The sequence below is a fragment of the Myodes glareolus genome, chromosome 3 (genome assembly GCF_982192425.1).
Source record: "Myodes glareolus chromosome 3, mMyoGla1.1, whole genome shotgun sequence".
Classification (NCBI taxonomy): Eukaryota; Metazoa; Chordata; class Mammalia; order Rodentia; family Cricetidae; genus Myodes; species Myodes glareolus.
Window position 1 is genome coordinate 37,580,253 of NC_142028.1, and position 17,005 is coordinate 37,597,257.

Below are 17,005 nucleotides of genomic sequence, written 5' to 3' on the forward strand. Positions count from 1 at the left end.
ACACTTGGAGGAGCCTGGAGACCACAGCTCAGATCACAGCCAGAGGCTGACGGGTGAACCTCATTGTGCCCCAGTTCAATTGCGCTGCACGTGGCCTCCGCTCATCTTTCCAGCACTCTCAAAACCCACAGTGACCGAAGGATCAGTTCGGGGAAGGAAATCAGGTGACCTGCCCTACACTAGGTAGGCATCAGCACCTTAAAAGAAATGTGACCACCTCTTGAAGCTTCCTGCTTTGAAAGGAAACAGGGGTATGTTTACACACTTGTTTGATGGTTTGTGACAGGGTCTGTAGGACATAGTAGATGATAGATATAAGTTGATTCTGGGTCCACAGGCCGTGACTCTGGGGCTGATGTCTGAACTTGACACAGGGCCAGCTCCACGGTCAGACCCGCAATGGTCCAGAGAATGAACCTGACCCACATTCTGTTACTCCCTAAATTTGTGAAAACCTTAGAGTTAACTGGGAGCCCTGTCGCCAGTGTGTGCGCAGCCTGTCCTCCATGAAGAGGACGGGAACACGCTTCACTGTTTTGCTCAACAGCTGCCCAAAGTCCCCTGTTCAAAGAGTCCCAATCCAGAAAGGAAGTGACTCTGACCCACTAGCCAAAGCCAAAGCCTGAGTGGTTGGAGTTGCACAAACACAGCTCCCAAAAACCTGCAAAACATAGCAAGAAAATTCTAGCTGGGGTTAGAAGTTGGCTACCCTGCTCTTCCCTAGTGTGTGAGGGTCCCATCCCCAGCACCCACAAAAAGGCACAAGAAGACGGCAGTGGCCCAAGGGAGAGGAAGATTTAGTCACCTCCCACACCCTTCCAGATCCTACTCAGTTGACACCCAGAACCTCATGGCTACATGGGATCAATATATTTTATAAGCTACAGTTGACACCTGCTCTCATCAACTTGGTAGGATTTAGAGTCACCGTGGAGGCAAATCCTCCCCTGGGTGAGTCTGTGAAGGGTTTTCTGGTTTAGATTGACTGAGATGCAAAGATCCATTGAGAAATTGAGAATTCAGGCAGCACTGTCCATGCGTGGGGGTCCTGGACAGCACACGAAGGAGCTGAGCGCCAGCTCTCATACTTCCTGGCTGTGGGTGCAGTACCAGGTCCTGGTGAGACACCTTCCCACCATGAGGAACTGTGCCCTCAAACTCAGAGCCAAATAAGTCTTTCCTTCCTCCCTTCCTTCCTTCCTCCAGCTGCTTGTCTGAGGATCTTGTGACAGCGCTGAGAAAAACGGCTAGTACAACGATAAAACCTCAATGTCCCCATTCCAGAGAACACTGGAGTGTTCCCCAAAACAAAAGTTCTCCATTGCTTCCTAGAAAAAAATAAAAAGGCAAATTGTTTTTAAAAGAAAAAAAAAACTTCTTTTTGTTTTGTTTTGTTTTCTGAGATAGGGTTTCTCTGTATAGCCTTGGATGTCCCAGAACTCATTCTGTAGACCAGGTTGGTCTCAAACCCATTTTATTGTTGTTTGTTCCAAAGGGGCCCTGACTGGCCTTGACCTCTCAAGTAAACCTGTCTCCATCCTCCCAGGAGCTGGAATTACAGGCACATGCCACCACATCTGGTCAAAAAAAAAGCAAACAAAAACCTTAATTGTCTTTATTTTCCATTAGAATCAAGCAATATTCCATTGTATGTTACAGACTATGGTTGGAAGGCTGTCAAAAAAAGTTAAGAGTGTGAATTAGTCTCCCAGAAGACCTGTTCAACTTCTATTCTCAGCACTGCTGTTAGGCAGCTCACAACTCCCTGTAACTCCGGCTCCAAGAGATTGGATGCCTCTGGCCTTCATGGGCAACTACCCACATAATACACAGACACACATGTGCACGCATGTGCACACACACACGGTATTAAAAACAAAATCAATCCTTAAAATAAAATCTCATTGGAGATTTATTCTTTAAAAAAAAACACCAGGATGTATTCTGAGGCCTGAACAACATTGGTTTGTTCTAGCAACAGGGAAAGTCTTGTAGAAACCAGGAGCACAAGCTACACCAAATAGCAAGTTTCTCTTTTCAAGTCAGAAGGAGGGACCATGCTTATCCAGCATGCACTAGGCCCCGGGATTAATCCCCAGAGTTTCACTATCTGGGCGTGGTGGTGCACACCTGTAATCCTAGAATCTGAGAGATTGAGGCAGGAGGATCAGGAATTCAAAGGCCTCTCGAGAGGTTCTCAAACATGCCTCCTGCCCAGCACAGGATCTGTGAACACGCTCTGCCCTCTGTCTAGAAATGACTGAGCAGGCCCTCAGTTGGAAAGTCAAGTTCAGCTCCTCCAGGGAGGCCACCTGGATGAGACTGATTCCTTCCATCTCCTCCTCCTGGCCATCCTCCCCACCCACAACATCTTCTCTGAGTGCCTGTGCTGGTCCTGGATGTGTGTACCTGTGTTGAGATCATCACTATCCATCCACCCCGCTACACAGAAGCACCCTGAGACCCAGGTTTATGCAATGCCATCAAACCCTCTACCAGTAAACCACCTCCGAGCTGCTCAACCACGGCTCCAGTGAAACAGACGTCGGGACACATGACGATCAGAGACATACTAAGAACCAGGGGCTGCCAGATAGGCTGGCCAGGAGAGCCACACCAGCCGGCTATGGAGAGGTCCTACTGGAATCACTGACTGCTATAGGCAAGCAGATACATGGCCTGTGGCTTCCGGTTCCATCCGGAATTGTGGGTGTACTGGCAGGAAGGGGTGTGTGTGTGTGTGCAGATAACTTCTTTCTGTTTGAGGCCCACTGGGTCATTAGAAGCTGATAGGGGAGAGCCGCAGATTGCATCAGACGGTGAACCGATCTAAAGAAAGAGACTGGGAGATACCAGGCCTATCTCCCTTAGGGACAGGGCACATGTGGGCAGACAGCTGTATAAAGACTTCAAGGTGGCCAAATGGGAAGGTGTGTGTGTGTGGCAAAGATTTAACTGTCCCTGGAATAGGTGCTTCTCCTCCAGAGGAACAAGACACTTTTGCTATGTGTAACCTCCTCCCGCATTTCCCAGTCTCCCTTGCAACCACGTCGATCCTGGATCGCAGTTCTGGCCAATGCGTTTGAGGGGCTGTTGGACAGGCAACTTCCTGGTCATGCCCTTAGAAGGACACAAACACCCCCCTTCCCTTCTTGTCACCTTACATTAAAACCAAAGCTATACGTCCAGGGGCCCCCTGACACCAGGATGTGAGGAACTGCTTATCCATGCTGGGCAGCCTTCCCTCAGATGTCGCTTTCTATCTTACTCTCGTAAGCCCGTAGCTCTCAACCTCCCTACCACTGCGACCCTTTAATACAGCTCCTCATGCTGTGCTGGAGGAGAAATTATTTTGTTACTACTGCATAACTAATTTTGCTACTGTTACGAATTGTAATGTAAATATCTGTGTTTTCCCATAGTCTTGAGCAACTCCTGTGACTGGGTCACTTGACACCCAAAGGGGGTCACAACCTACAGGAGGAGAACCATTGCCTTAAACTCTCTTACAGAACCTGAAGCTCCGGTTTGGGGGGCTAGGTCAACAAGCCCGGGGGATCATCTTATCTCCACCCAGCAGCACCTGTGGCCACACCCAGTCTTCACAGAGAGCTTACCCACTGAGCCGCCTCCCAGTTTAGTCTGACTGACTGTTTATTTAGACAAGGTCTCACTATGTAACCCAGGCTAGCCTGGAGCTCACTGCCTTCCTGCTTCCCTTCGTCCAGGGCTAGGGTTAACAGACACGAGCCACCATGCCAGGCCCAGCTCGGCTCCTCATGCCTGTGCAGCCCACACCGTGTGAACCAGAGCCTGGAGTCTACCAAGAATGGAAGCGGGGAGAGGAGAAGCTTCTGGGAGCTGCCTCCTATTATGTGCCCTCATAGTCATTTATTTCACTTCTTGTCATATTTCATGGCTATCAGGTTAAATAATGACCTTGGCAATCAAAGCTGAGAAAAAGTGAAGGAACAGAAACCCTCAAACCAATCCCCTCAAAGACTTTGGTTTCAAGACAAGGCAAGCCCGGCACCTGTGAGCCTTTGGCTCACATAATGGTCACAAGGACACTGTTAAGTGCAGAGTGTTTTTGCCGAGACACTCCTCAGCTCTACGGAAGCTGCTGGCTGGGGCTTTTTGTTTGTGGTGCTGGGAGCCCAGGTCCTTGCCTGGACAAGTGTCCCACACAGGACATTTGTTGAATACAGCTACCTTCAAATCTTTTTTTTTTTTTTTTGGTTTTTCAAGATATGATTTTGCTGTAGCTTTTGGAGCCTGTCCTGAAACTCATTGTGTAGACCAGGCTAGCCTCAAACTCACAAAGATCCGCCTGCCTCTGCCTCCTGAGTGCTGGGATTAAAAGCGTGCGCCATGACAGCCCAGCTTAACTACCTTCAAATCTATCTTTAAGTAGTGTTTACACACAGAGGCAGGCAGATCTCTTGAATTCAAGGTCAGCTCTGTCTACACAGTGAGTTCCATGCCATCCAGGTGACACAGAAAGGACCTGTGTCACACCACACACACACACACACACACACACACACACACACACACACGTTTGGATACCTAGCAGTATAGTTTACTGGTAAAACAGTTGTCTAGCATGTATGAGGTCCTAAATTCATTTGGGTAGAAGTCAATTTTTCAAGTTAACTACAGTTGGGCAAGTTAATAATTAAGCAGGTAAGTGCAAAAATAAGATTAAATATTGTGGCTAGAAAAAGGGACTCCGAACATTCTTAACATAGGAACTTGAGTGTCTCCCACACACTCCCTGGGTGTTCACCTTCAGAAGGGGCAGGCAACTTTTTTTCTCTAATGAAAACCAGCAAGAGTCAGAAAGGGGAAGTTGCCCCCTGGGGACTTGATCAGTGGTGAACACAGAGCCAAAACCTCACAAGGACAGTAGGAGACAGGGGAGTGGGGACCCACCTCGGGTGGCTTCAGCCATCAGGACTGAGGAAAAGTTAAGTGTTTGGGGGATGGGGGAGTAAAAGGCAGAACAAGAGGGCCTGGTCAGAGAAGGGCTCTAATCACAAAGGCTGGGAGGTGGTGCTTCCAGCAAGACCAGAGAGCCCACAGTTGGTCCCCCACCCTCTCCCTGTTAGCTCAACTTCTATGGGAGAGTGGAGCAGTGGACCCTGGACCTTGGAACTTAGGACCTCAGGCACACAGCCATTTTTTGTTTGTTTGTTTGTTTGTTTTTGAGTAAGGGTCTCTCTTTACAGCCCTGACTGACCCAGGACTCATAGAGATCAGCCTGTCTCAGTCTCCCAAGTGCTGGAATTAAGAGTGTGCACTACTGTGCCGGGCAGGAGGGTATCTCTTTAAATCTGGTGCCGCAGTCTTTGTTGACCTCAAATGGTAAAGATTTTTCCTAGATTAGTCAATGGCCAGGGGATGTGGCGGAAGGAGCAGTTTCTCAACCTCTGGGGCGCCTCCTCTGCGATCAGACATCCTGAGGGGACACCATTGTCAATCTTAGGGTTTTGCCTGGCTGGCCAACTGCCTCCCCAAAGTGGACCAGTATTAAGTCCACTGTGAACACATATGAGCTGGCAGTTCTTCCTACCTCTGGGGACCCTTCCTTACCTCCTTTGGAGTCATTGAGAAATTATAATTGATTCTTTCAAAATACAAAAAGAATTTTTTTTTTGAAACAAGGTCTCATGTGGCACCAAGCTAGCCCTGAACTCACTGTGTCACCAAAGCCGGCTCTGAATTCTATTTTTAATTAACTAATTTTTTTAACTTTATGTGCACTGGTGTGAAGGTGTCAGATCCCAAGGAACTGGAGTTACAGACAGTTGTGAGCTGCCATGTGGGTGCTAGGAATTGAACCCAGACCCTCTGAAAAAGCAGCTGAGCCATCTCTCTGGCACCCTGGCTTTGAATTCTTGAGTCTCCCACCTCTCCCTCCCAAGTGATGAATTACAGATCTTTGCCATCACACCCGTTTACACCTTATCATTTCTCAGCATCTGTCACATTGCCGTTTTCTAAGAATACAGAGAAACCAAAATTGAGGTCACAATCATCAGGAGCTGATCACATGATCAAATGAAATGCATCTTGGTTCCGGCAAGCATGAGGACTAAGACTCCAAGAATCCCAGAGAGGGTTCAGCTTGGCATCCAGGCTGGTGCCTTCACAGGCCAATGGTGGGGTCTGAGACCCTGAAAGGAGGAGGGTCTCCCAGGGCTGTGGCATGGGCCAGACCTGGACTCAGCCAGCTGTATCTTGCGCCAGGCCTCTCTGGCTGGTCCCCAGGGAATAGAGACCAGGACAGGGTGGGTTCTAGCAGGTTCTAAAGGGCTGTGAGCCAAGCAGGCTACCCTGTCCAATCTGAGGGAAGGTGGACATGGAAGGAGATGGGGTAGAGAAGTACAAACAGGACAGAGAGGGAGAGGCTGGGGAAAGCCATGGCCAGCAAGCAGGGGCTTGGTTTACAGGACAACTTCTGGAAATGCAAAAGCAAGCCTGGCTGGAGTCTTCCCTGTTCCCAGGGGCCTCCTATTTAAGTCCCAAAGGGAAAGTCATCATGTGTGAAAACCCACATACATTAAATCCCAGGGAGTTTCCTAGCAGCTGAAGAGTGGGTACAGTCCCAGGGTGACCCTGGAAGCCCATGTGGGCTGCAGCTCTGAGGCTGGGGTGCTCTAACCCCCATCCTTCTCTAAAGAAGGCTTCCGGTCATCCAGACAAGTGCTGCCATCAGGGTCTCTGGCACAGCAAGCAGCCATTTCCGTGCCTACACGGGTCAACTTCAAAGCCCTGTCGGGACTTCCCAGGCCTCAGAGGCTCCATCTCTTTTCTCTTATGTAGTGCTGGGTTGGAGCTCAGGACCTTGCACCTCACGCAAGCACCCTACCCTTGAGCTACACCCCCAGCTCCATCTTTCCCTGCACGCTCCTCCCTGGGCTCTCCCGCGGAGAGAGCCCATTTCTTTCCACTCCCGCGGTGCTCTCTCTCTGGACTGGCCAGCCCTGACCACAGTCCTAGGAAACGTCCCCACCCCATCACTTTCCCCTTCATCTCTTTATTCTCCTTTCCTGCTACTGCCACCTACCTGGCTCCCCAGGATTTAAATTTTTAAAATGTGTTTATTTGTGTACATTTGTGGGGAGAGGCACAGCTGCCACAACACGTGTGGGAAAGTCAGATGACAACTTTTGGGAGTCTCTCTGTTTACCATGTGGGTCCCAGAGAGCAAACTCAGGTCATAAGGCTTGACAACATATGCCCTTACCCACTGGGTCATCTCTCTGGCCTCCATTGGCTGTTGTTGTTGTTGTTTGGTTAGTTGGTTGGTTTTTTTTTTTTTTTTTTTTTTTTTTTGAGACAGGGTTTTTCTTGTTGCTCTGGTCGTAGACTAGGTTGGCTTCGAACTCAGAGATCCACCTGCCTCTGCCTCTTGAGTGCTGGGTGGGATTAAAGGCACGTGCCACCACTGCCCAGTCCAATATTTTTTAATTACAAAAACAAAAGGTTTTAGTTTAGGTCTCTGGCTAGTCAGCATTTCTCCTGATAAACCCAGTGCCAAGAAGAGTACATAGCAGGCCTGCGATCAATAAATGATTTGGTGTTGAATTTCAACCTTCAACCCTGGGATAAAGAAGGGTCTAGGGCTAGGGTGCAGCCCTAGAGAGTTCATCTCGCCCAAGTTGATTCCAGCCCCTGCACTGACAAAAGATGGACAGGGTCTTCAGACAGACACACAGCCCTTGCTGAGACCCTCTCAGGGACAGACGGCTACTCACAGCTCAGGACAATCTGGGCAGCTCGGTAGAGTTCCAGGTGACACAGGAGGTCCACCAGCTGCTGGACCGTGGCCTGTCGCATGGCCCACCACCACAGCAGCTCCCGAGTGATGCTCACACCCTGTACCCTCTCCATGGATTTGATCTTCCGCAGCTGTGTCAGGTCTGTGATCACATAGGAGGCTGGAAGGCAAGAGAGGATTCTGCTTAGCGCTGGAGAGGCCCTTCCTGCCCCACTGCTCCTCCCAGGTCTCAACATGGCTGCTGCACCCAACAGGAGGAAGATCACAGGACAGGAGCCCGGAAGTCTTGGGTACCAGCAGTTTCTTGGCTCGGGACGATCTCTTCCGCAACAAGAGCCTCAATGGGGAGGAAAACTGTGCCCGCTCCATCTAAAACAGAAGCCGCTGCAGGCAGTGAGTTTCCTCTCTCCACCACTGCCATATCCCCAAACGGAGAGACTGCCCGGCTCGGGGCAGCAGGCTCGGATGCAGATGAGTGGAGGACAGCGAGGTAGGGAGGCCCTCAGCCTCAGGGATACCCCACTCTTGGAGGACCCCAACAAATGTCCCCCAATGCCGTTCCCCGAGCACCTGGCACAGTAAGTCTCACCCCGGTGGGAAAAATTAATAGGTCTATGATTGATGGATGAACGAATGAACCCACGGCCACCATCCTTATGGGACTGTCTCAGGGATCAACGCCGCCCGTGACGGGCCGGTACTCTGCTAACCGTGACACACTGGGCAGAACTGTACGGAGCTGTGTTGGCAATAATACGAAATTATGCATTCCCTCTTTTATTTTTTGAAACAAGATCCGGCTGTGTGGAGTAGACTAGCCTACAGTGCAGCAATCTTCCTGCCCCCGTTTCCATATGCCGGCATTAATGGCATGAACCAGCACACCTGGCTTCCCTTTGGATTTGTTTGGTATAAAATAGTTGGGGGTTCCCTATGGAAAATCCCAACCTCCCTGATCAAGTCCACTAGGCTTCAGATAGATTTGGACAGACAGGTAAGACCCTGACCTTATTTGTTAATGCTGCAGTTCAAGCCTCCTCCCAGTGGACCTAGGCTCATCATAAATGACTACTTTTCAGCTTATTATTATTTAATAATAATAATTATTAAAGATAATAATAAGATAATAATTATTTTTACCGTCATGGTGCTGGATACTGAGCCCAGAGCCTCATCTCACATGACGGTGACTCCACTCTCAGTTTTTCTCTCCAGCTCATGAAGAGTTTGTTAGTTTGGCTGGATGGGTTTTTTGTATTTTGCAGAACTGGGGTCAAAACAAGGGCAGCATGCATGCCAAACCACCGAGCCATACCCCCAGCCCTTAGAAGGCATTTTTATTTGTGACAAAGTATCCCATTGATATTTTTAAAGAGAGGATTTCACTGTGCAGAACAAGCTGACCTTGAACTCACAGATTTGCCTTTCTCTACCTCCCAAGTGCTAGGATTAAAGGCAGGAGTCACTACACCAGTCCTGCCACTGAGTTCATTGACATAAGGGAAGCATTTAAAGCAAACAAAGAAAAACAAAATTTGAGAACAGTCTAGCCTGGGGCGGTACCATGATATAACATGAAGGAAGAACACTTGCTAGCATGTGCAGTGATCCCAGGCTCACTCCCCAGTACTACAAAACAAAACAGAACAAAAATGAAAAATTAAAAAAAAAAATCAAACCTTAGTCAGGTAGTGGTGGTGCAAGCCTTTAATGGAGAGGCAGAGGCAGGTGGATCTTTTTGAGTTCGAGGCCAGTCTAGATTACGAAGCAAGTTCCAGGACAGTCAGGGCTACACAGAGAAACCCTGTCTTGAAAAATAAGCAAACAAACAAACCAACAACAAAATCAAGTCAAAGAGTTCAAAATGGTCCAAAGAGTTCAAAAATCACAGCAGGGATTTATGTGAACACAAAGTCAAGTTTTGGGGGGAGTATGGTGTACTTGGTTGATACAGCATTTGCCTCCCATGCAAGAGGCTCTGGGTTCAACCCTAGCACCCCCAAAGAAAAATGTCATTAAACACTGTTCTGGAGACCTGGATGAGCTCTAGAGAGGGCAGGCGAAACTAAAACTCCATAGAGCTTTTCTGTTTAGAATATGACTGGGAGGGGTGCCGAGCAGGGCACAAGGAGGCAGGAGATAAAGCTCAGAACTCCCTAGGACCACGGAAGAAAGACATCAGGGCCAGGAAAAGCACAAGGGCCCTTACACTGTCAGTCCTCCTCTCTAGAGAAATGAAGTCCTCCACTCTAAGGGCCGTGCCATTCTCCCACAGAGAAGCCTCCGGGAGAAGCGCCCTGCAGGAACGGAAAGTTCCAGAGTTGCAGTTTTAGTCACTGGAAACTCCAAACCAGATTCCCAGCCAGCGGGAAGTGATGTAACAGCCCAGAGTCCCCTTCCCACTGTTCGTAAGGGGCAAAGAGGAAGAAGTGACATCATGTCAAAGCCAGCCCAGTAAGGATGCTAGTGAAGGGAGGTTTGGCCGGAGAAGCCTTGACTCTGCGTGAATTTCAATTTCCTTCCAGGAGAAACAGGAAGTGAACCCCAGGGTGCCTCCTAAAAGGGAGAGGTTAGTTCTGTGAAACTGAAGTCTTATGATAGTGATCCATTAGTACTGCACCCAGGAGCAGGACAGGCCAAGAGGCAGGCAGGGGGACTCAGTCACTGCCAACGGCCCTGCTAGGCTATGGCTCTTATTAATTTGATCACTATGGAAGAGAGACAAATCAAAGTCCTCCTCATCTTCCTACCTGGAGACCCAAGGAAACCATTGGCTGCATTCTGGCAATGTTCCAGAGCAAGGGCAGCCCAGCCTCCTAAAATGACCGGCCTCAAGGTCAAACGCCCCTCTCTTGACTAGCCAAACTCCACTGTGCTCCCTCAGCCTCTTACAGATGAAAGGCTCAGAGATGTATAGTCACTTGCCTGCAGCTAGGCGGTGCACAAATGCTGCTATGCACTGGTGAGCAAGGAGGAGAGTGGTCCAGCAAGGCGGCTCCTGTAGGGACCCCTCTGCACACTCCCGGGTAGATGACACCCTAAGAACCTGATCTCCACAGGTTCAGACAGATACTACAACTTTTGAGTGTGCATATTTGTGGCCATGGGTTTTCTAAATCACTCTAAATCTTCCCACATCCCACACCCTCCCTCCTAGGGCCACAGCTTAAGAGCATCTCTTTCTAGAATAACTCAGCTGCCAAGACTTAAGAGTAGAGGGACCATCATCCAAGTTCTTCCTCCTTTGTGACATGGAAAACCAGAGTCCTGAGACCAGCTGGCAGCTGCATAGCCAGCTCCAGGGCCAGCGACCCTGACTCTCGAGGGAGGACCAGCCTTGGGCTCAGAGCATCGTTCTCCAGAGACACAGGGAAAGAGGTAGGATCAGCCCCACCCATATGGTCATGTATTACAGAGAGGGACGGACTAGCCAAAGCAGGAACAAGAGTGAGCGTGTGTTCAGGGGAACTAGGGGAAATACCTAGAGCTGAGGGAGCGAGGGCGGCTGAGGAGCGGCATTTAAGGAGAACAGGGCTCCACTTTGGAATAAGAAGAAGAAAATCACAACTCTGTGAATGTGCTAAGTGCTGCAGCGATGCTCTTCAAATATGTGCATTATATGATTGCTCATTGAAATACGTTCATTATAGGGTCATTAAATATGCACATCATATGATCGTTGATGATGGGTCTCTTGCTTGTATTTTTCTTTGTTTGATCACTTGCTTGCTTGTCTGCTTGTTTTTTGGCTTGAGACAGGCCCTCAGGTAACCCAGGCTGGTCTGGAATTCACTGGTGGTGGAGACTGGAATTCACAGGCTGGTGGAGACTGACCTTGAACTCCTAGCCCTCCTACAAGAACTTCCTAAACACAGATCTGTGCCACCACAATACCCCCCCTTCTCCCTCCTCCTCTGTTTCCTCTTCCTTCCCCTCCTCCCTTCCTCCTTCTCCTCTGTTATTTCATTCCAGTAGTTGAACCCAGGGCCTTAAGCAAGGTAAGCACACACTCTACTACTCACTCTACTACTGAGCTACACCAGCCTCATAGATTATATCTTTTCATTTTATTTTTTGGTTTTTTTGAGACAGGGTTTCTCTGTGTAGCCTGGAACTCGATCTGTTGACCAGGCTGGCCTTGAACTCACTGAGATCTACTTGCTTCCTGCCTCCCAAGTGTTGGGATTAAAATTGTGTGCCACCCCAGTCAGCCCATAAAGTATATCTTAATAAAGCTTTTTTCAAAAAGTCATAAGCCATAAGTGTGCCTCTTACACTAATGTTCTAAGAACAGAAGGTATGTTTTAAGAACAGCAGTTCAAGACTGGGCTGAAATGGAAAAAAAAAAATAAAGACCATCCCTTTCCTCCCAACACACACACGCAGTTGGTCACTGTCCAGGAAATATTCCAAGTCAGCATAGAGCATCCAAGTGTTGGGACACAGAGTCCCCTGGACAATCAGGTGGCAATAGACATGCTCACAGGACCCTGAGACTAAGGCTGAGGTCACACAGGCAGAGTCCTTCACCCAGGTGCTAACACCAACCTCCTAGTTCTCCAGCGGCGATGCAGAATGAAATGCACACTCAAGAGAAAACCCAAAGACTGCCTTGCCAGGTGTGGTGCGATCCCGGCTTCAGAGGTCACCAGTTTGAAGCCAGTGTCAGCTACACAACAGACCATTGGGAGGGGGTGCCCAACAAAGTGAAAGGCCTATCATGTATTTTAAGAAGAAAAAAAAAAGGCAGGCTTGGGAGGGGCACTGGGAAGATGGCCCAGCAGTTAAGAGCACTGGCTCCTCTTCCAGAGGATCCAGGTTCAGTTCACACACAATGCACATGAAATAAAAATAGTTCTTTAAAAAGGTAGGCTGTCTGTCATGTATAACCGGTGGAAATGGCAGGATGGTTGAATGCATATCTACACGTAAATGCCCTTGAGAAAAGAGCAGAAGGCACAGTCCTGAGCACTATGGGGCCGCAAGGGCAAGAAGCTGGCTAACATGAGCAGCACCGGGTGTCACAAAGGGCTCCCGGAGGCTGAGAATGCTCGTCCCTGAGAACTCGGCTCAGCTCTTTCTTTAAAAAAAACAAACAAAATTTTGCCTACATGCATGCCTGCAGGTCAGAAAAGGGCACCGGATTTCATTACAGATGGTTGTATGCCACCATGTGGTTGCTGGGAATTGAACTCAGGACCTTTAGAAGAGCAGGCAGTGCTCTTAACCACTGAGCCATCTCTCCAGCCTCTGGGCTCATCTTTCTGCTCTCAACTCCTACAGTATTCTCTCTCTCTCTCTCTCTCTCTCTCTCTCTCTCTCTCTTCCCTCTCTTCCTCCCTCCCCCTTCCCCCTTTCTCTCTCTCTTTTCTTTGCACATCAACTTCCTTTCTTCCCGGATTAAAGGGTCCCTGAAACCCTCATTGCTGACTCTTGGGGGTAGCTGTGCTTTGTGTTGAGGGTCTGCCCTGTTGGGTGTTTTACAGTAGCCCTGATGTTCACCCACTGCGTGTACCAAGGTGTGACAACTAGACATGTCTCTAGACACTGACAACTGTTACTTATGGGGAAAAAAATCCCAAGGACCTTTACCTTAAAATACTTACGATTTTTCTTCTTATTTTCTTTTTCATTTGCCGGACTAGGGACGGATCCTAAGGCCTCCCACATTCTAGTTGAGAGTTCTAGCACTGAGGTACACCTTCACCCTAATGTACATACTACATGTTCAAACTCAAGAGACAACACACACAGATTCACTTTATCGTGTCAAGCACACCTATATATTATATACTCTTTTTAATTAGTGCTGTTCTTTATAATGTAAAAAACTGGGGAGTGATAGTTTTGTTCTGTTGTTGTTTGTCTTCTGTTTTGAGATAAGGTCTCACTTCGCCCAGCTATCTTCCAATTCCCTGTGTGCCTGCACCTTGAACTCCTGATCCTCTTGCCTCGACGTCTCCACTGTGGCATTATGGGTGTGTACCATACCACACCTGACAAAATGTAAAACAATTTTTTCAAAAATTTTAGTGTTCACAAAATTTTGGTTCAACAATAAGTGTCAAAGGAAGCATGCTAACTATCACTCCTGAGTGTCACCTACAGGCACGAAAACCACCCTTCGAAAGTGTAAAACAATTTATTGTGTATTGATGCATGATTTGTGTGGGTGCACAAGCCATGACTCATGTGTGGAGGTCACAGGACAACTTCGTGGTTCTCTCTTTCCACCTTTGCATGGGTTCCAGGGATTGAACTCAGGTCCAGAGGCTCGATATTGAGAGCCTTTACTCACTGAACAATCTTACATTACAGCTTCCAGTAATGTAAAAAAAAAAAATGTATATTACTGAAGTCAGACGCGGTGACACATTCCCATATCCCAGCACTTGAGCGGAGTCAGTAGGAAGACCAGAAGTTCAGGGTCATTCTCTATGTAATGAGTTTTAGGCTAGCCTGGTCTATAATAGACCATATCTAAAATAAAAATAAATAAAAAAATGTAAATAGCAAATAATATATTTAGTACTTCATTTAAGAAATTAAGTGGCAAGTTACTCTGACTTAAACCGTAAAACTAAGAATGCCAGCTGCAGACCATGTCCTTTTGACGGACCTACAAGAATGGGGGCGCGGCTGTTCTTAGTTGGTCTAGTGCTTTACTGGGCTCCATCTCCAGTATCACATAAACCAAACCTGTAATCCCAGCATTCCAAAATGGAAGTGGGAGGATCAGAAGTTCAAAGGCAGCCCGGGCTCATAGCAAGCTCCAGGCATGAGTCCCTATCCAAAATAAGAAAGACCGAAGAAAATAAAAAAACCACCAAGGCACAAATGTTAAAATCTGTAATCCCACACTCAGGAGGCTGAGAAAAGAGGGAGGGTGACAAGCTCTAAGACACCCTGGGCTACATAAGGAAACCATCCTGTCTCAAAAAAGACAAAAACAATTGCCTTGGATATGATTCATTGGTATCTTGCTTGCCTAACAGGGACAAGTCCCTAGGATCAATCAGTTCCCTCATTAGACAGACAGACAGACAGACAGACAGACACTGGAGCACACACCTTTAATCCCAGCATTGGGAAGGTAGAGGCAGGTGGATCTCTGTGAGTTCCAGACCAGCCTGGTCTACACAGCAAGTTCTAGGGCAGCCAAAGCTACACAGTGTGACCGTCTCAAAACAGTTAATAAAGAATGGAAAATAAGCCACAGAATGACAACACTCAGGTAGGAAGAAGCCTTGACACTGGTTTATTCTCATAACTACATAACGAGGCTATAACAGTCACCTGCAGTTTACAGATTAAGACAAGTTTCAGGAAAGTTAAAAGAGTGACCCCGGATACCACAAGCTGCAAATTGATGAGACTGAACCCAGCCTGGGCAGCAGTGCAGTTGCGCTGGTAACCTATTCCTAGAGGCTACAGCTCCACGATCAATAAACAAGCAGGCAAAAACATGCCACGCAGCTACGGTGGGAGTCACCCAGAAGACTGGGTTCGAATCCCATACACCCTTTCACTTAGCCAGCCTGCGCTTTGGGCAAGTTCATAGGCAGTTTTAGGTCGGTCTGGAAACTAAAACAAGGCAGCAGCGTTCTAAACAGGTATTCCTCAGCCTCGGGCGCGGATCTGATCGCGGGTCTCGGTAAGCAGGCGGTCTCTCACTCACCGAACTGCATCCAGTCCCATTCGCTCAGCGTGTCGATATTGCGGCACAGGTCGTCCAGCACCCGGGACGGCAGCTGGTAGATGTAGCAAGTCATGGCGTGACTGCGAGGCGACCGAGCCGGCGGCGACTGAGCCGGCAGCGCAGGGCCACGGCTTCCCTAGTGAGGGGCGGCGCTGTCCGCGGGCGCTCTGGGCAGGCGAGCGAGCGCCCCCAAGTGACCAAGTGCAGCAGTACGCGCCATCCAGCCCATGGCCGAGAGTGGGCAAACTGGCGCCCCTTACTGGTTTCATTCTGAAACACATGCTATCCGATCCCTAGGCCGTAAAGGGCGTCTCCCAAGATACTAAGGCTGGCCAACTTTACCTCCAGGGCCACCTGGAATGCATTCAATTTAGTAGGTGTTGGTGAGGTTTAAGCGAAGAAAATCCAGAGATTTTTGGCTTCAGCGTTGGGAAAAGGAATGAATTACTAATTTGCTAAACAATTTAGAAGTGTACAGAACATGGTGTCACACACTGGTCCCATTCTCGAGTGGCTGAGGCTAGTTCAAAGCCAGTCTGGTGACACACATTGAGTTCCAAGGCAGGCCAATCTGGTCTACAAAGTGAGACCATGTCTCAAAAATATTTTTCTGTAATTGAAAAGAAAGAGAAAGCTGGGCAGTGGTGGTACACGCTTTTAATCCCAGCATTCACAAGTCCGAGGCCAACCTGGTTTACAAAGCAAATTCCAGAGCCAGGGAGGTTACACAGAGAAACCTGTCTCAAAAGGACCAAAAAAAAAAAAAAAAAGAAAAATAGCCCAAAAATGATAAAAAGCAATAATGAATAGTTTTCATGTCAATAGAAACAGTTCATAATTGGGGAAGTGGCTGAGGAGGTGGTCCCTGACTGCAGCAGTTCTTAGCACCTACACGGCAGCTCACATTCATGTCTAGCTCCACTTCCAAGGCATCTGATGCCCTCTTCTGTTGTCTGTAAGCATGCACATGGTGCTCACACGTGTATGCAGTCAAAACATTTGCACATAGCTGGGCAATGGTGGTGCACACCTTTAATCCCAGCACTTGGAAGGCAGAGGCAGCCGGATCTCAGTGTGTTTGAGGCCAGCTTGGTCCACAAGGTGGATTCCAGGACATCCAGGACTGTTACACAGAGAAACCATCTCAGAAAAACAAAAAACAACAACAAAAATAAACAAACAAACAAAAAAATAAACCAGGGACTGGAGAGATGGCTCAGAGGTTAAGAACACTGACTGCTCTTCCAGAGGTCCTGAGTTCAATTCCCAGCAACCACATGGTGGCTCATAGCCATCTGTGATGAGATCTGGTGCCCTCTTCTGGCCTGCAGGTATACAGTCAGACAGAACACTGTATACACAATAAATAAATAAATAAATAAATAAATAAATAGTAGGTGGTGCAACTGTAAATTCACTTTAAAAAAACAATAAAACAAACAAAAACCACTTGTACACACAAAATAAAATATAAAAACTTAAAGTTCATTTTAAAATTTACTTTTATTTCTCTGTGTAGC

At 48.1% G+C, this 17,005-nt stretch overlaps 1 protein-coding gene across 2 annotated transcripts in view; it reads right to left on the minus strand.

The window, feature by feature from the left end:
- The window catches only part of Irak2 (interleukin 1 receptor associated kinase 2), a 53,488-nt gene extending 37,863 nt beyond the window's left edge, over nucleotides 1-15,625 (minus strand). Inside the window, exons 1-2 of one of the 2 annotated variants that reach the window (XM_048438631.3) lie at nucleotides 15,465-15,625; nucleotides 7,764-7,946 (exon numbers count right to left, since the gene is read on the minus strand). In XM_048438631.3, coding sequence (XP_048294588.1) covers nucleotides 7,764-7,946; nucleotides 15,465-15,558 — 277 coding nt within the window. In that variant the 5' untranslated portion in view covers nucleotides 15,559-15,625. The remainder of the gene's footprint in view (nucleotides 1-7,763; nucleotides 7,947-15,464) is intronic. The other variant, XM_048438630.3, reaches the window with a different exon arrangement.
- Nucleotides 15,626-17,005: the final 1,380 nt, after the last annotated feature.